The following is a 19435-nucleotide window of genomic DNA, read 5'->3' on the forward strand; positions in this document are numbered from 1 at the left end:
AAAGTTCCCCAAAGCTTGAAGGAACCATGAGGTAGGAATAGGCCGCTCATCACAGATGTATGCGTGGAGGCCGGACCTGCTCTGGAGTGGGATGGTGGTTGGAGGAGGAGGCCCTCCCAGGCTGGCAGGCTGGACCATGAGACCCATGTCTCCTCAAGCTCATGGGGGCTCTGGCCTGAGAGGGCAGCAAAGAACTCAAGAGGGACCTGGCACATCACTGAATGTGAGCAGTTGACCACGGAGCCTGGCTGCTTTGGTAGGGGGCAGGGGTTGTGGGACTGGTCCTGGTCTGAAGGGTTCCTGATTGCTCAGAGTCCCCCGCAGAGATCTCTGCTCCAATTCCCTCCGCTGGAGGCAGCCCGGCAGGGTGGTGCCGCAGGGAGAGAGGCGGACACCAGGTGGCGCTGTGCACGCACGCGCGGCCCAGACAACCACCAACCTTCACTTGTCTCCTACCCAGGGTCCCAGGAGCAGGGCTTGCTCCCCCCACCCACACCTCCACCCTTCCGCGGCCCCCCATAGCCACAGGGCAGTTGCTCTCACACTTATCAAAGCCCTCCCTTTTTTATAAAAAAAGTTTTTTAGGGATCCCTGGGTGGCGCAGCGGTTTGGCGCCTGCCTTTGGCCCAGGGCGCGATCCTGGAGACCCGGGATCGAATCCCACGTCGGGCTCCCGGTGCATGGAGCCTGCTTCTCCCTCTGCCTGTGTCTCTGCGCCTCTCTCTCTCTCTCTCTGTGACTATCATAAATAAATAAAAATTTTAAAAAAAAAAGTTTTTTAAAGATTTTAGGTACTTGACAGAGCATAAGTAGGGAGAGGGGCAGTGAGAGGGGGAGAAGCAAGCTCCCCACTGAGCAGGGAGCCTGACTGGGGACTCATCCCAGGACCCCGGGATCATGACCCAAGCAGAAGGCAGACGCTCAATGGACTGAGCCACCCAGGTGCCACTCCCTTACACCCCCCCCCCCGCCCTTTTTTTTGGAGAGAGACAGTGGGATGGAGGGAGAGGAGGAAGAGAATCTCAAGCAGGCTCCATGCCCAGCACAGAGCTCCAGGCACGCGGGGCTGGATCTCACAACCCTAAGATCATGACTTGAGCCAAAATGAAGAGTCGATGTTTAACCAGCTGAGCCACCCAGGCACCCCTATCAAAGTCCTTCTTAAGCTTGTCCCTGGACGTCTCCAACCCTATACCCTGCTGCGAGTGAGGGCCCCTATCACTGCAAGCCATTTCTACCTCTAGCTCCTGTTACTGTTTGCTGGACGAGTCCTCAGAGCTAAAGGCCCTGCTCCAGCATTTCCTCCACAAGCCCTTCCTGACTTCTCCCCACACCACAGTACACCCTTCCTCCTGTGGGTGCTTCCTGGCACACTCCCACCAACTGGGGCACCATCCAGGGCAGGGCCTGGTTGTGATCACCTGAGTGCCCAGCATCCAACACAGGACCTGGCCCAGTGCCAGCATCTCCCGTGGAGCCAACATGGAAAGCAAGGGTGGGTCACAAGAACCCCTGGACTTGCATGCAGACCTACCTGGATTGAGCCTCTGACTCATAGAACCCTGATCAAAGCCTCCCCCTCTTTGGGCCTCAGCTCCTTTTTTTTTTTTTTTTTTTAAGATTTTATTTATTCATGAGAGATCCAGAAAGAGGCAGAGACACAGGCAGAGGGAGAAGCAGACTCCCTGCGGGGAGCCAGATGTGGGACTCCATCCCACGACCCCAGGATCACTACCTGCGCCAAAGGCAGATGCTCAACCACTGAGCCACCCAGGTGTCCCTGGGCCTCAGCTTCTTCATCTACAGAATGAAGACTAGGGATCAGACAATCTCTACAACTCCTCCTGGCTGGACTCCTCTCCCCACCTCTGGCTCCAGAGGTGAGGAGTGAATCACCCAAGTTCTCAGTCCTGGGGCTGGGCTCTGATCCACAGAGATCACTAACCCCTGGTGGTGGTGGTGGTGGGGGGTGCCGGTCCTGCTCCCACCTCCAGGTGGGGCCCTGTCATCCCTGTCCCCACTGGCTTCTGTCCCAAGGGGGCCTGTGCCAACCCAGCAACAGTTCCCACCCCCTCCACAAACACCTCTGAGCATGCGTCCTTCCACCTGTTTAAATTCCATGGACTTGTTTATTGTGAAAACAATGTAAGCCCTGCAGACATTTTGAAGCCGGGAGAAAAAAAAAGCCAACATCCAGTCTCCCCAGCCTCCCACTGCCCCTGAACCCAGAGGGAATTAGAATCAGCAAACCAGCCCCGACTGTTCTTTGCAAAGTCTGTGTTAGCACATCTCCTCTCCTGCACCCCACATCTTCCTGACAGCCCGGGAGAGGCTGGCAGTGGGGACCCCATTTATAAATGAGGAACAGGCTAAGGGAGGGACCTACCCTAGGTCACCTCACTGGGAAGAGGCAGCCCAGGAGCTGTTGGTTTGACTATATACACACTACAGCATGACTGCCCCTCAGGCTGGGCCTGTCACCCTCAAAAAGTCACACTCCATGTAGGGAAAAAGAGAGTCAACACCCCACCAATATTCACTTAGCATATGATGACAGTTGGCCTTCCACCAAGGGGGCAGGGAAAACCATGAGCTTTAGAGGAGCAGAAGTGAATGTGAAACCTGACCATTCCGCGATCCTGGAAAGCCAACTTCATCTCTCTGGGGTCAGTACTGACATCTAGAAATTCCTATAAGGGTACTCACCTCAAAGGGTTCTTGGTAAAAGTAAGTGAAACACCCAGGGCAGGAGCCACAGTGTCCAAACCAAATATGAAAGCCACTGACCTCCAAGCCTCAGTCAAATGCCCGGCTCCAAAGAGTCAGAGCCTTCCTTCCTGAGCAGGATCCTTCCATGCGATGGTCTCAGGCCCCCTGTCTTCAGGCCTGGCTTTGTTTGGTGCTCTTGTAATGCCCTCTGGCCAGTCTTTCAAGCCCCAGTACCCCCAGTTTTACTCCTCCCTCTCCCTGGGGGCTCCCAGGGCCCCATCAGAGCACAGTTGCCAGGGATGAGCCTCTCAAAGGGACACACTGGTGGCCACCAGGGCTCCTCCCTCAGGTCCTCCTGGGTCTGTGCCTTGGGCAGCTCACTCCCCCTCTCTGGGTTTCTGTGGCCTTATGAATGAAATGGTTGAGGTAAGAAGTCAGGAAGAGACTCTTGAAAGGTATTTGTAAGGAAATGAGTTCACTACAGATCTAAGGCACGGGTGTGCTATTGCCGTGGACCCAATCCACAGGAGACAAAAACCTGTCCTGCCTCTGTGAACCCCATCCTATGGCTTCTGGATCCCAGCAGCAGGGCTGGGGCCCGGGTATCTGGATTTAATCAGTTCCTAGGAATTCTTGGGCAATGAAACAGGTATTGGCCATGAGATATGAGAAATTAATCTACGCAATTCCAGCCCCCACCCACAGGCTCTACACTCCTGGGTCCTGGGAGGGTCTCAGGTCCAGCCTGTGCTCAGAGCCCCAGGGACCAGATCCAGATGGAGCAGAAGGAGGAGGAACAGGAGAACAAGTTGGGTTTTCCTTCCCACGGAGATGATTCTGTTTGCTGTCTGTATCCAACAGAAAACAAAAGCTTCTTGAGGGCAAGGCCCTTGTTTTTTTCCGGGAACCCAGAACAGTGTGTAGCACAATGCATTTGTTTAATCAATGAACCAAACTCTGGTACAGGGCCTGGAAAAAAAAGATTTTTTTCTTTTCTTTTTTTTTGTTTTTTTGTTTTTTTGTTTTTACCGTATCATTATTTTTAATGTCCAATGTTTATAATATGAGGGCCGGGGCTGCTTTCTCCTCAACTCAAGTTTATAAATTTTCAATTGGCTTGTGAGGCCAATAGGGATACTACTTCTTGTCTAATTTGGTTTCTGGGAAGACTTCATTCAGGTCCTCAATGGTCACCTGATCAAATGGAATTATGTTCTTCATCTTCTCCAGCTCTTTTTCATATTCTTCAATCCTGGCCTTTGAGAGGGACAAAAACTCAGCACAGCTTTTCACATCGTCTTTTTCCTCAGCATCCACCTGGACAGTGTATTAATCCTCTGGCACAGGAACCTTCAGGGCATTAAACTTCTTCTCAAAGTCATCTACCAAGCCAGCCTTTGCCACATTGGCCTTGTAGTAAGCCCAGTCGATAGCAGGTGGTTTCTCAGGAAGAGTAGCCAACCCGGAGGTAAGCATCTCATTCCAGGATTTCAGGGAGTTGGCAATGGCCTTCTGGTTTCGGGGTATGATCTCCCCAAAAGCTACCCAGTCAATGGTTTTTAGAGCAAGTTTTCGCCCAGCCATCTTGAGATCCTTCACCGACCCCGGTGGCCCACAGTCCACAGCAGCCAAGATTTTTTTCTTTTGCCCAGCTTGACAATGGCTCCTCAGCAGGGCACAATTACTGATCCTTTTTTTTTTTTTTTAAGATTTATTTATTTGATGGGACACCTGGGTGGCTCAGTGATTGAGCCTCTGTCTTCGGCTCAGGGCGTGATCCTGGAGTCCAGAGATCGAGTCCCAAGTCGGGCTCCCTGCATGGAGCCTGCTTCTCCCTCTGCCTGTGTCTCTGTCTGAATAAATAAAATCTTAAAAAAAAAATATTTATTTGAGAGAGAGAGAGAGAAAGTGGGAGGGAAAGAGAGAGAGAGAGAGAGAATCTCAAGCAAGCTCTGTGCTGAGTGTGGTATCCAGCACAGGGCTCTATTTCACAGCTCTGAGATCATAACCTGAGTGGAAACCAAGAGTCAGATGCTCAATTAACTGCCACCCAGGCGCTCTAAATTTTATCTGATGTTTTGCTCATTGTGGATTTTTTTGCATTAATTTTGACTTTCAAAAATATTAAGTTAAAAAAAGAAAAAATTAAAATGCCATTTATTTTGCTATTTATTTTTATTTACATTTTTTTAAAGATTTTATTTATTTATTCATGAGAGACAGAGAGAGAGAGAGAGAGAGAGAGAGGCAGAGGGAAAAACAGGCTCCATGCAGGAAGCCTGACGTGGGACTCGATCCCAGGTCTCCAAGGTCACACCTTGGGCAGAAGGTGGCGCTAAACCGCTGAGCTACCCGGGCTGCCCTATTTTGCTATTTATTTTGGTGCTCTCCTGTTTTTGCCTGTGGCAGATAACTCACCTTACCTACCCACTGGTCTCAGCCCAGTGCTTCAATAGTCTTGGGCACATCCCTTTTGTTTTTCTTCCCTGAGTGGAGACAGTAATGAAGGATAGTTGGAAGAAAGGCAAGCAGGTACAAGGGCCTCCACCCACGCATCCCACCCCTGCCCTAAGAGGAAACCATCCTTAAAAGGATTTTATACCCACTCTGGAAAGAGCCCTCTATCCTTTCTCACATGATAGATAAATGACAAAAACCTGTTTGGGTGACAGGTGCATGGAGGGTTAATCAGGTTAAAACAGCCTGCCGAGAAGCCCATAAAAACCCTTAGACTGGGATCCCTGGCTGGCTCAGCAGCAGTTGAGCAACTGGTTGAGCGCCTGCCTTCGGCCCAGGGCATAATCCTGTAGTCCCGGGATCGAGTTCCATGTCGGGCTCCCGGCATGGAGCCAGCTTCTCCCTCTGCCTGTGTCTCTGCCTCTCTCTCTCTCTGTCTCTCATGAATAAATAAATAAAATCTTTAAAAAAATATAAATAACTGCAGGCACCAAAGTAAAAGAAATCCTGCAATAATAGTACCCTCTAGAGCTACCTTGGGAATGAATTAAATTATGTGGCCAAGTGCTCAGAGTGGTGGCTAGCACATAGTCAGGGATCAATAAATAATGATACTACTGGGGATCCCTGGGTGGCGCAGCGGTTTGGCGCCTGCCCTTGGCCCAGGGCGTGATTCTGGAGACCCGGGATCGAGTCCCACATCGGGCTCCCAGTGCATGGAGCCCCTCTGCCTGTGTCTCTGCCTCTCTCTCTCTCTCTCTCTCTCTCTCTCTCTGTGTGTGACTATCATAAACAACTAAAAATTAAAAAAAAAAATAATGATACTACTGATGTAGTTTTGGAATGTTGGTGAGGTCCAGAGCTGATGGTCAAGAAATAATTCTTTTTTTTCTTTTTTCTTTTTTTTTTTTTTATTTTTATTTATTTATGATAGTTACAGAGAGAAAGAGAGGCAGAGACACAGGCAGGCTCCATGCACCGGGAGCCCGATGTGGGATTCAATCCTGGGTCTCCAGGATCGCGCCCTGGGCCAAAGGCAGGCGCCAAACCGCTGCGCCACCCAGGGATCCCCTTTTTTTTCTTTTAAGATTTTATTTATTCATGAGAGACACAGAGAGGCAGAGACATAGGCAGAGGGAGAAGCAGGCTCCCTCCGGGGAACCCGATTCAGGACTTGATCCCAGGACCCCAGGATCACAACCTGAGCCAAAGGCAGGCAGACACTCAACCACTGAGACACCCAGGTGTCCCAAGAAAGAATTCTTGAGACGTTTTTGGTGTAAAAGGATGATTTTATAAAAAGGTAGTTTTATTACAGCACATGGACAGAATTTGTGGGCAGAAAGCTGCTAGACTGGGGGCATGAGGAATGGTTGATTATATACTTGGGAGTTGAGGATGAGGAAAAAGGAGGTGTCTAAAAAGACTTTCATCTGCTAAAGAGGACTCTCAGAATACTGGAGGCCTTGTTATTGTCAAGTTAAGGTTGGTTTTCTCCCTAGAAAAGCATTAAAATTAAGATAGTTGGAAGTTTCCCCGGAGGAATGTCACACGATCCCACCTAGGAGGGAGGAGGTTGCAGGGTGTCAGCTGTGCTTTGTCCTTAGCTTGCCTGCTGCTCCTTCATCACTACTGTCTCCTCACTACTATCACTACTACTATCTTATCACTACTATCTCATCACTAGCATGACTATGACACAATCATCTCAGGTGGGGATTAAGTCCCCATTATATTGATGAAAAAACAAGTCAGGAAAGGTGACCTGTCCAAGTCCTTATAGTTAGCAGGGACCAATCTGCAATTTTCGTAACTCTGCCTCCAGTGATCTTCCCAGAGCAGCACAGTTACCAAGATAAAACCAACCAAACAAACAAAAACCCAACTATCAAGAGCATTGTACACTGAAGTGCCACTCAGAGTGTGGAGGCCAAGAAAAATCAAGGCCACTCCACCTCAAGTTTAGCATTAGCACAAGTACAGCCATCTTAGGCCCCTGTGAATAAGAGCTGAACTTTATAGGAAAAACTGCAGAATGAATCCCATATCAGAAAGACAACAGAGCCCACACCCGTGGTAGAAAGTCCCATATTAGAATGAGAACAGAGCTCAATGCCCTTAAGCCCCATATCAGAATGTATAGACCAGCCTATAAAAAACCCAGCTGTAACCCACCTCGGGGTCCAAGTCCCTGCTCCGCTGTGTCGGGTATGCTTGGACCCAAGCTCGAGCTTGCTAATAAACCCTCATGCGCTTGCATAGGTTCGGCTCCTTAGTGGTTTCTCAGATTTGCAGTCTTGGGCACAACAAGAGGATATGGATAACGAAAACTGCCAGAGCTGATCACAGGCATCAGGGCAAGAATGGTGGGTGCAGCAAAAATGCCCGGCCAGGGTATCCCCTGGGAGCACCGAGGGAGGTAGGGGTGGGCTTGGCTCTGAAAGTATGGAAGGAAGCCAAAAAGGAGAGTCCCGATGAAGAGGAACCTGCAGTCAATGCATTTCCAAAAGAAGAAAAAACTTTGAAAGTCACCATCATATCAGCACCCGCAGACAGCTACTTTTTGTTGCAAGCTCTTTCCACACAAAATATTCTACAACACAGGTTTTATGGCTTCACAGAACTTCACCTCATAAATGGATTATAGTTAATTTAACCTCCCCAAGGGGATCCCTGGGTGGCTCAAGGGTTTAGCGCCTGCCTTCAGCCCAGGGCGTGATCCTAGATACCTGGGATCGAGTCTGGGATGGAGTCCCGCGTTGGGATTCCTGCATGGAGCCTGCTTCTCCCTTTGCCTGCGTCTCTCATGAATAAATAAATAAAATCTTAAAAAAAAAAAAAAATTTAACCAATCCCCAATTTTTCTCCTTATTTTCTGCAAGTTAAATTGCTGGCTCATTTTTAAGACTTTGATGAGGGGGGATCCCTGGGTAGCAGTTTAGCGCCTGCCTTTGGCCCAGGGCGTGATCCTGGAGTCCCGGGGTCGAGTCCCACATCAGGCTCCCTGCATGGAGCCTGCTTCTCCCTCTGCCTGTGTCTCTGCCTCTCTCTCTCTCTCTCTCTCATGAATAAATAAATAAAATATTTTTTAAAAGAAAATTGTAAAAAAAAAAAGAAAATTGTTAAAAAAGAAAAAAGACTTTGATGAGGGAGCACAGGGCTAGCTGAGTACAAAGCACAAGCTGACACCCGGCAACCAGCCCCTCCCCCAGGTGACATTCCTTAGACACTCCTGGCCTGGCCGCCCTAAAGCTAGGGAAAAACAAATAGTTAACTTACAGAGATCACAATCCTGCAAGACATAAATCTCCCTCAGCTTACAAATGTTTTAGTAATTTACAAGAACAAAGCATTTTTATCAATATCCTAGCTTCCAGAAGGAAATGTAGATACAATTAAATGCAGCCTATTGACAGCTACTTGAAGTGGAGAGAGTGTAACATTTCTCCAGGAAGCTCCCAACTATCTTAATGTCAATGCATTGCAAGAAGGAAAAACAACCTTAACCTGACAAAGGCAAGGCCTCCAGTATCTTGCAGGTCCTCTTTAGCATATGAAAGTTCTTTTGAAAATTTCCCTTTTCCTTACCTCTCCCAACTCCCAAATATATAATCAGCCACTCCTCACAACCCCAGTGCAGCTCCTCCTGCCCACAGGTCCTGTCTCTGTGCTTTAATAAAACCACCATTTTGATCAAAGAAGTCTCAAGAATTCTTTCGTGGTCATGGGCTCCAGACCTCACCCCACCAAACCTCACCTGTACTCCAAAACTACATCATTTTGACGTGCCAATAGCCGTTTAATCAGTAACAATATCAAGCACATCTGTATAAATTCTCCTTTGGCGTAGGTCTGCCGAGCACCAGGTCCCATGTGGGCTCCATTATATTTATTATTTCTTTGCAGGTGCACAGCAACCTTACAAAGTAGGTGATATTCTTCCCATTTTACAGATGGAGACACAAAGCCTCAGTGCAGTGACTTGGCCAAAGTCACATAGTAGCGGACAACCTAGGACTGACCATAAAGTCAATGTGATGGTTAAATGGTTGCGAAAAGAGGGATCCAGGAAGGTTTCTTTAAGGAGGCAGACCATGAACTGGGCCTCATGCGGTGGACAGAATGACAGCGGGAGGAGTAAGGCCATCTGGCAAAGTCCAGAGCCTGAGCAAAGGCCATCAGATTACTTAAAGCTTAAAATTTGTAGGGCAAAGGGATTAGCAACGAGGGAATGAGTCATAGATGGCAGGCAGGGAGAATCGGGGACAGCTCGGGTCCTTGGAGTCCCGCCCCGCCCCCTGCACTGCGGGGTTCGAGGCTCCGCCCCCGGCCAGCCCCTTCTCGACCAGATACACTCCGAAGCAACCCGCGGAAGCCCCGCTCCCCTCTTCCGGGTTCTAGCCCTCACTTCCCGCTGGGCCCAGGCCCAGGCCCCGCCCCCGTCTGGTCTGGGCCCGTCCGACCAATCCGCCGCGCTCTGCCCCGCCCCCTGCCCCGCCCCCTGCCCCGCCCCCTGCCCTCCGGACGCAATCAGAATCAGCCTTCCTGAGTCCGCTCGGGCCCCGCCCCTCCCGCCGAGATCACGCCCTGATCACGCCCCTTCGCGGGCGGGCCCCGCGGCCCTGCCGGCTGGCCCCGCCCCCCCAGGCCCCGCCCGGTCCAGCCTCTTTCCGAAGCGGCTCCGGCGGCCGCATCCCCGGCGTCTCCCGCGCGCGCGGAGCTGCAGCCATGGCCGTCGCCGCTGAGGGCGCCCGCAGGAAGGAGCGCGTCCTCTGCCTGTTTGACGTGGACGGGACCCTCACGCCGGCTCGCCAGGTAAGGCCCCGACGTTCAGCGCCTCCCATCGGGAGTGTCGCGCGGACGCTCAGAGGCCCAAAGTGGTGACCCCGGGGCCCTCCAGGACCGAGTGTGGGATGCAGCGGTCCGCGGCCCCTGACGCCCCACGGCCGTCCGCTGGGAGTGATGGGGACCCGGTCCCCACGTCGCAGCCCCCGAGCACCTGCGCCCACCTCCTGCCCGGGAGCGTCGGGGCGGGTGGGATGCTGGAGGGAGGAGGCTGCGAGCGGGGACCTAGCTTCCCTTCCCCAGCTCAGGCTTCCTCTCGCCGAGGCCTGGTCCCCGACGCCCCCGCCTCCCCAGCCCCGGCTCCCGCCCCTAAGACACACCTGTGGCCCGAAGCTGGCTTCCGAGCCCAGGGTTTTAGACGGGGCTCGACACGCGCGCCCAAGCATCGGAACCGAGTGCGGGGGCTTGGAGCCATCCCACCCGACCTCTACAGGCCTGGCCTAGGTCTGGTTCTCAAGTTCCTCACCCACGTTACCTCCCAGCCTCCGTTCTGGAGGGAAGTAGGGCTTCTGTACCTTTTCAGATGAGTTTTGGGCTCCGCCCACCTGGAGGTGAGCATCCCGGGCCCAGCGTGGTCACTGTGAAGGTATTATGGCCCAGGGAGGGTACAGCTCTTCTGAAGACTTGTCACTATGTTGATCCTCCAAATTCTGCTCCACGCTCAGTTTTTCTAGCTTTACCTCTCACCCTAGGTGACCCCCTAGACTGGTCCTCACCAGCTGGGTACATAAAAATAAACAGGCCTCTTGCCAGTCCTGAGGGTATTCCGCTCTCCAGTCGGGCCATAAGGAGAACAACTGGGATCCCCTAGAGCAGGGAGCCATAGGGCTGAGCTTCAGGGCAGAGGCTGATGGGAGGCCAGGTCTTAACCTCCTCTCTTAGGTCCTGAATGCACCCCCCTGCCTGCCCTATGAGAGGGCCCTGGGTTAGGCTCTAGGGGCACAAGAAGGAATCAGGGTGCCCTCCCTCCACGGCCCTCAGGGATGGGAGAAAAAGGACAGTAGAGAGAGGGCAGCAAGGTCTAAGGCACAGCCTCAGTCCCTCCCTCTGACCCTTTGCTCCACTGACCCAGGAACCTGTACAAGAACACTGTGTTATTGCTGTCCACCGGTGTTAATACCAAGCCCTATCCTTAGTGCTTTTTTAAAAGTTAATTTTGGGGGTGCCTGGCTGACTCAGAAGAGCATGTGACTCTTGATCTGAGGATCATATTCTAGCTCCAGGTGGTATAGAGATTACTAAAATAAATAAATAAATAAGCTAGAAATAAATAGATAAATAGAAGTTAATTTTTAATTAGACACATATTCAGGATTCTCCTGTAAAGCATGAAAACAGAAGGCTAAAGTCCTCTCTGACTACATCAGAATCCCAGGCCAGCCTGGGTGGTTGCCTGTTGTGGCTTCCTTCCAGATCTTCATCTAGATTTCTGTTTTCTCAGAACAATATTAAGCAGTTTTTGTGAGCCTTTCCTTTCCTTTTTTTTTTTTTTTTTTTTAATGAGTGATATATTGTGTGTGCTTTCTGCAACTTGCCTTTTTTTTTTTTTAAGATTTATTTACTTATTTTACAGAGGGGGCGGACAGGGGAAGAGAGTCTCAAGCAGACTCTGCATTGAGCATTGACCTGGAGTTGGGGCTTGATCTCAGGACTCTGAGATCAAGACCTGAGCCGAAACCAAGAGTCACTTAACAAACTGTACCACCCAGGCACTCCCTGCAACTTGTTTTTGGCAGTTAACAGCATGTCTTAGGGGCTCTCCCCTATTGGAAGCACAGGCCTGCCTTACTCTGTGTAACCACAGTATAGTATTTCAGAGCAGGTATTTACCATTCTCTGGTTGACAAGCCTGAGTTGTTTGCAGGCTTTCACTATGGTAAACCATACCTAGTGAACTTCCATATACACCCAGGCAAGAGAAGTGGAAATTCTGGGTGACAGGGTGCATGCATAAGTTTTCATAGATCTTGCCAAACTATCCTCCAAAGTGGTTGCACCAATTTACACTCTCACTGACAGCATTTGATATGGTCATTCAATTCACTGTAGGCACTGGCAGCTTTAAATAGCTGAAAGTCTGAAAACATGGAGTGTAACTCATTAGTTTTCACTTCCTTGGGGAATCCTCATGTGATTAGTCACCAGCTAATTGCTTGTTCGATTCCATGAAGTATCTCATTTAATCTTAGTAGTGACCACCTCCATAGCAACAGGTTGCTACTTTGATCCCCCTTTTATAAATGAGGCAGTCACTAAGGCAAAGAAAGCAAAGCCAATTGCTCAAGATCAGCTTGCATTTGAGACTTGGGCCAGCATCTGAACCCATTGCTTCTAATTTTGAGGTCTGGCTTCTAAACCTTGAACTAGCTCAGATTCAGATGGAACATGGGCTCCCTGGATTCTGAGCACTGAGTGAGGGCCGAGTGGAGGTCCCAGACATGCTGACAGCCAGAAATCTTGTGCTTTCCCACCCAACCCCCTGCAGAAAATTGACCCTGAGGTGGCTGCCTTCCTGCAGAAGCTGCGAAGTAGGGTGCAGATCGGTGTGGTGGGCGGCTCCGACTACTCTAAGATTGCTGAGCAGCTGGGAGAGGGGGATGAAGGTAGGAGGGGCACCCAGAGCCAGTGCCACAGTCTGGGTGGAGGTGGGGAGTTCGGGAGTTCGGGAGGTCCTTGGACCTGTGTGCCTTCAAAGACCCAGCCCCGCTTATGTGGGGCAGAGGAAGTAGAGGAAACAGCCAGATCTCTCCATCACTGATGCATAGTGAGCACGGGCCATGTGCCAGGCACTGTGTCAGGCTTTGGAGAGAGGGCAGGGAACAAAGCCTGCAGAATCATGCCCTGGGATAGTTTACATCCTCAGCTCCCTCGGCTGAGTCTCTTGTGTTTACTCTTTAAAATGCGCATGGTCAGATTGAAAATGACCATGTGTTGACTTCTTTTCATTGCATGGTCACAACCACACATTAGGGTGGGCACGGTTATCCCATTTAATAGAGAAGGATTCTGAAGGCCCCCCGGGGACCCAGAGCATCTGTTCACAGCTGAGTTCCCATCTCAGCTCAGTTGAGGCAGACCCCACCAGTCCTCAAACCAGAAACTTGACTTTTCCCTTTCTCCTCACCGCCTTGTGCATTCTATCAGCCACTCTGGAAATATCTCCCTGTGTGTCCACGTCTGCATCTCCACCGACCCATCCAGCCACTTACTGTGGCAGCTAGAGCTGATAACTCCCCCCATGCAACCAGCCTTCCAGAACACTGATGGAAACTGGAAAACCCAGCGGCACCCCCTGGGCCGTCGAGCTGTGGGAGCACAATGGAAATGGCGCCCTCTGCTGGGGAGTCCGGGAAGCCTTCCAGAAGAAGAAGCGGGATCTTGGAGGGGGAAGGGGAAGTGAGGGGAGGGCCTTCCAGGCTGAAGGACCCTTGTGAACCAGGGCCCAGAGACTGACTGGCTTGTTCGCTTGTTTGGGAAAAAAGCTGAAGGTGAAGAGCCCAGGAAAGCAGGCTTAAAATGGAACAAATGGGCTTTGAATGGCAAACCAAGGAGTGTGGCCTTTATCCCCGTACTTGGCTCTGGGTGGTCTCACACTCTCTTTCTTCCTGGCTCCTATGTACCCCTGAAGTCATCGAGAAGTTTGATTATGTGTTTGCTGAGAATGGGACAGTGCAGTATAAGCATGGACGACTGCTCTCCAAGCAGGTCAGTACTCCCCAGGGCCTTAACCTGGGACCCTTTTTGGTAGTGGCACACCCCATGGGGGCCTTTGTCCTGGGATGGGGGAGGGTGTGTGCCCACCACACTCAGAGCCCCATGTTCCCTACCCAGACCATCCAGAACCACTTGGGGGAGGAGCTGCTGCAGGACTTGATCAACTTCTGCCTCCGCTACATGGCTCTGCTCAGACTGCCCAAGAAGCGGTGAGACCCCTCCCAGCCTTGCATCCAGCCTCCCCCGCCCCACCGCCACCCCAGGCCCGAGGGAGGACAGGGGCAGGTCTCTCAGATGGGACCTGCAGGTGCCAGGGCCCCAACTTATTGGTGTGTGGATTCTTGTCCCGAGTGAGGTCCAAGGAGGCAGTGGTCCCAGAGGGGGCTGGATTTGAATTCAGGGCCATTCTTCTCTCTGGTTCCCTGCCCTCCCTCTTGCTCCTGTGACCATCAGTGGAACCTTCATCGAGTTCCGGAATGGCATGCTGAACATCTCACCCATCGGCCGGAGCTGTACCCTGGAGGAGCGAATCGAGTTCTCCGAACTAGACAAGGTGCCACCAACTGTGCAACCTTAGGCTATAGGACCTGGGTCATGCGGCCTCTCTGGGCCCTTGCTTTCTCATCAGCAAGATGGATCGGGGGGTAGGGGGTGGCGTTCTGATTCAACCAATACCCTTTGGGACAGCCACCATGTGCCATGGTGTGGACACTCCTGCATCTTTCCCATATGGCTGGTTTCCCTCCCTTGGTGAGCAGCACCAGCAGCCACCACTTAGCCAAGGATATCATCTCTACCTTCCCACCCATGTGGAGCCCAGCAGTAATACCTCTTAATTCAGCCTCTGGAGTGGTCTCAAATCTGTTCACCTGTGTGTCTCTCCCCCAGGCTACTCCCCCCCCCATAAACCCTTGCCAGTCTGTCCTCCAGTGGTGCCACTGAGAGCCTTTTAGAGCCTGTCATCCCTATCCACTCCCTGCTTGTAAGGAGTGGGCAATGCTGCAACCCCTCCTATGGTACCCTGAGCCCTGAGGGGTCTGCCCAGCTCGGGTCCACCCCCTTCAGCCTTCTCCGTGCATCTGTTCTTGGAACATTCCAGTATTTCTCTTGCCTTTGGGTATGCTGCCCCTGCTAGACCTTGACTTGCATTTTGCTTGTCATCCCCACCACTCACCCGGCCTTTTCAGGAATGGAGTAAGTCCACCCATCCAAGGCTCTTCCCACTGGTGTTCTCTCTGGCCTTCTCTCCCCCTTGCTGTCTCCACTCCAACCACATCCTCCTTGCTGATTCTGGAGATAGCAGATGGAGATGGAGATAGCCACTTGGGGGCTGTGCTTCCACCTTGAACACATTTCCCTCTGCTCATCCCCTCCCCCTCTTCACATCTGCTCAGGTCACTTTCTCATCCATTTAACATTGCACCCTCTGCACTTCCTGCTTCTCTCCTGTCTTATTTCTCCCCAAGCAGCCATCACCACCCACTAATACACTCAATCACCTACTTTTCAAATCTTGGTTACTGTGTGTTTCCCTCACTGAAGCTGTAGGCCCTTTAAGGGCCAGGATTCCTGTGGCTGTTCACTGCTGGACCCACTGTGCCTGGCACGTGCTCAAGAAATACGTTCTGAATGAATGAAATAGGTGGTGTTGTCCCCATTTTATGAATGAGGAAACTGAGGCTCAGAGAGGGGAAATGACTTGCCAAGGTCACATAGGGAATTGGTTGCAGAGCAAAGATTTAAACTTGGAACTCCATCTGCTACCCTCTGATGTTTCCCTGAGGGTAGGACTCTCAAGGTTGCTCACTGACGCCCACCCCTGTTCTGCACTCCATGTCCCAAGGATTATGGTAGGCACTGCCCATAGGCATGGAGGCTTTTCTTTTTGGGATGGTGAAGACTGACCACTGACCAAAGGCCCTTCCCATACACATATTGAGGGATGGCCTCTACTCAGGCTACCCAGTTTCGATCTCAGCCCCACCTCCTGCTTGCCGAGCAGCCTAGAAAAGTGGCTTTACTACCGTGTGGCTCCGTTGTCCCATCTATAGAGTGGGGGGTAAGCACAGTCCCCATCCCATGGGCTGTAATTACTGGGCAAGGTGGAAGTCTGACACAACACTGACCCTTCCCACAGCTCCCAGGGTCTTCACTTGTCTTTCTGGCTCTTGTTTGCCCCAGTATGAGGGGAGGGCACAAACTTCCTGATCTGTGTGACCTACACCAGCCAGGATCCCATGTAAGTGTTCTATTCTCCTTCAGTCCTTCAGATCCCAAGGGCAGATAGTCAGTCCCCTTCCTTGGATGAGGACACTGAGGTCAGAGGCTAAGTAACTAAGCTCAGGGTCACAGTGCTGGTCCTTGCTAAGGCTGGACTTGACACACGGGGCCATCCAGTGGTCAGCCTGATTCTCCAGAGACAGGAGATAACAGCCATCCTGGGGCACCCTTAACTCTAACCCTGGGCCCATAGAGTGGCCTCTGGTGGGGACTCTTAACCTCCCTGGGGACCTACCTGCCTGCTGGGACAGCAAGGGTACAGTAGGCAGGGGCTTCACATCCCACTTTTCTGCTTTTCTAGGAGAGGGAGGAAAAGAGGGTTCATTCATTACCTCTCCATCCTTTAGCCCAGGAAATAGGCTCAGAAAAGTCACACAACCAGGCCTGGAACCCATGGGGCCTGCCTTTCTCTCTCATATTGGGTCACATCAGGTGTTAAACTCATGTCCTTCCTGGCCCACATCAGGCCCCAAACCACTGGCCACTGCCTGCCTCTCTCCATTCCAGTCCTACCCAACTTGGACTGACTGAAATGCAGGGCTAGCACTCTACTCCCCTGCTTCAAAATCTCAGTGGTTCTCAGTTCCCCCAGGATGTGTCCAGACTCTCTCCCAGGCCATCTGTGAGTTGGCTGTCCTATCAGGCTCTCGCTGCTCCTTCGGCAAGGTGGGGACTGCCCCTGCACTGCGCGATCCTTCCACCCGTGTGGTGCTGGCCCCTGTTAGCATGGCAGCCAAGATGCTGCCCTGCTAGGCCCTGCATGGCTGTTTGCCCGTGGCCCCAACAGGGCCAGGCCAGGGGTCCTTGGCCTAATGAGCAAATGCCTCCTTAGTCCAGGTCTGCAGATCTGCTGCGGACTTACAAGGTCCTGACCCAGGAGTGGGGTATAGCAGGGGACTCCTCAGCACTGCTGAGTCCCCCAACCCCCTGCACATAGGAGGTGCCCAGTCCACGTCGCCGTGTGGCTGGTGCTGTGGCTATGCCTGGCATCCTGCTGACCTCCCAGCACCCACTGCTGTGCTGTAACAGGGCTTCACCTGCTCCTGGCTCCTCATGCTCATCTCTCATGTCCGATTTGCTTGTTGAGCTGGGGAGAGCAGTTGGGACTGAGCCCTGCCCTGAGGTGGACCTTGGGACTTGGGCCTGCCCCATCCCCTCAAACTCCTCCTCATGCCTCCACTCCAAGGGCTCCTTTGGATACCCTGACCACACCCCCATTGGCAGGTTCCGGCCAAGTTCAGTCACAGACTTCTGGATTCAGGCCCTGGCTCTGCCACCAAGGCTGGATGACCTTGAATAAGGCACAGCCATTCACTGAGCCTCGGTTTCCTCATCTGTAAAGGGGGGGTCACGGTATCCACCTCGGAGACCCTGAGCTCCCACAGTTGTGTGCCCAGCACAGGGCCTGGCACACAGCAACCCTCTGAGCCTCAGTCTGTTCCCTCCCCACCTGCAGAAGGAGAAGATTCGCGAGAAGTTCGTGGAAGCCCTGAAAACAGAGTTTGCTGGCAAAGGGCTGAGGTTCTCTCGAGGTACATCCATCCATTCATCCTGGGAAGGGTATGAGAGCCTGACATAGAAGCCAGTCCACGGCCTCGCTCCCAGTGCCTTTAGAAAGCCTTCCTGCCACCCCCCCACCCGGTCTTACCCACCGAAACCCAGTCCACACCCTGCCACCCTCCTAATTGCTCAGGTCAGAAAACCAAAGCATCTCCCTCAGTGTTTCTCCTCACCCCTTCCCAAGTGCAGTCCACTAGCAAGTCCCAGGGCCTATATCCAGAATGCTTCTTGAATCTGACCACGGTTCACACCTCTGCCAAATTAGTTCTTGGACTCGGGCTAACTAACATAGCTGTCCTCCCACTGCCTAGTGTCCAGAGGGATACCCCTGCTCAGAGCCCTTCCTGGACCCCAGGGCCTGCATGGCCTAACCCTTTCCCTGTCCCAGCCTTCTCTAGTGCTGGGAAACTCCATGCCCTTCTCCACCATAGCAGGCAAGGACTAGGCCTGATTCCCCGCTATTGCCACTCTGGCTCAGCCCTTAGTACCACCTCCCGGAAAGGTCTCCCCAGCAGTGCTGGTCTGGCTTGTTGACTGCCTGTTCTCCCCACCAGGATCACAACTCAGTGAGAATCCTGAGTCTCCCATGCCCTGTGGCTGGCTCTGAGCAGGCACTCAAGGGTGGTTGAATGAATGAATGAGTGAGTGAATGAATGAATGAAGCACCTTGCCCAAGTTCACCCCATCGGCCACCCCTCTGTTAGTCTTGTCTACCACCCCCCCACAGGAGGCATGATCAGCTTTGACGTCTTTCCCGAGGGCTGGGACAAGCGCTACTGTCTGGACAGCCTGGACCAGGACAGCTTCGACACCATTCACTTCTTTGGGAACGAGACCAGCCCTGTGAGTGTGGCGCATCCAGGTGCCTTCCACCCCAAATTGTGCCCGGGTCAAAGCTAGGACGCAGGGCAACAGAGCACATTCCCAGGAGACTCCCGGAGAACAGCCTGTGTTCGCCAACCCCATTACACAGATTGGAAGACTGGGGCCTAGCGCTGGCTGGTCACTTGTCCCATGCCACACAGAAAATCAGGGCAGGTCTGGTGAAGACTGAAAAGATGGGGTTCTGGGTGGTTCTGAGGGGTAGGGGGAGAGGCAGCTCTGCCGGAGCCAATATGGGGAAGGGCCCCATGCCAGGGTGTGTGATGGGCCTTAGCCCTGGGCAACTCCTCCAGGTACCACATATGTATGTGTCTTCTCTGCCCTTCATTGTGTGCAGGGTGGGAATGACTTTGAGATCTACGCTGACCCCCGGACCGTCGGCCACAGTGTGGTGTCCCCACAGGATACAGTACAGCGATGCCGTGAAATTTTTTTCCCAGAGACAGCCCATGAGGCGTGACCAGGGCCCATGCCTGCTCCTAGGGACTGCTCCTAGGGATTTCCTGAGAACTCCACCCAGGCCTAAAGAGAGCCCCTGACCCTGGTGTTGGGTGGGGTGCCAGGGCCCCTCTGGCTCAGGATGCCTGCCTCATTACCTACCGCAAGGCCCACCTCGATGGGGCCAGGGTCCGCGTGGATAACCGTCCCCAGCCGGTCAGCGCCCAGCGGGACCAGCTCCGCCCTCCAACCCGACAGCCCTGGCTACAGCTGCTGCTTGTACTTGTAAACAGAACAGATTTCTGTCTATGCCGGGAGTAGGCATGTGCTTGTGTTCGTACGAGATAGAGCCCACCCTGCTTATCTGTCCCAGGCAGGGTGCAGAGCACTGGGGAAGGTGTGTATTTGCCAGAACTTTATCTCACAAATATTAAAGTTCCTGGAACAAGGTATGGTGTCCGTTCTGTCTGAAAAATTGGCCCGTCTCAGGTCATGTTACAACCGCACTTAACAGATGAGGGAACCGAGGCAGAGATGGCAGGGACTCCCC

The 19435-nt window shown here is 52.5% G+C and overlaps 1 protein-coding gene across 1 annotated transcript; it reads left to right on the plus strand.

Moving 5' to 3' along the window:
• The first annotated feature begins 9811 nt into the window (after nt 1-9811).
• Nucleotides 9812-19335, plus strand: PMM1 (phosphomannomutase 1). The gene is made up of 8 exons (XM_072843771.1): nt 9812-9981; nt 12497-12614; nt 13640-13716; nt 13843-13934; nt 14179-14278; nt 17462-17537; nt 18293-18408; nt 18785-19335. The coding sequence occupies exons 1-8, from the start codon at nt 9895-9897 to the stop codon at nt 18905-18907; spliced, it is 789 nt and encodes a 262-aa protein (XP_072699872.1). The 5' UTR covers nt 9812-9894; the 3' UTR covers nt 18908-19335.
• Nucleotides 19336-19435: the final 100 nt, after the last annotated feature.

The sequence above is a fragment of the Canis lupus genome, chromosome 11, assembly GCF_048164855.1.
Source record: "Canis lupus baileyi chromosome 11, mCanLup2.hap1, whole genome shotgun sequence".
NCBI lineage: Eukaryota > Metazoa > Chordata > Mammalia > Carnivora > Canidae > Canis > Canis lupus.

Coding starts and splice junctions, on each gene's coding strand:
- PMM1 (XM_072843771.1), top strand. CDS start 9,895: ATGGCCGTCGCCGCTGAGGGCGCCCGCAGGAAGGAGCGCGTCCTCTGC. Junction 12,615..13,639: donor GCTGGGAGAGGGGGATGAAG/GTAGGAGGGGCA, acceptor GTACCCCTGAAG/TCATCGAGAAGTTTGATTAT. Junction 13,717..13,842: donor GACGACTGCTCTCCAAGCAG/GTCAGTACTCCC, acceptor TTCCCTACCCAG/ACCATCCAGAACCACTTGGG.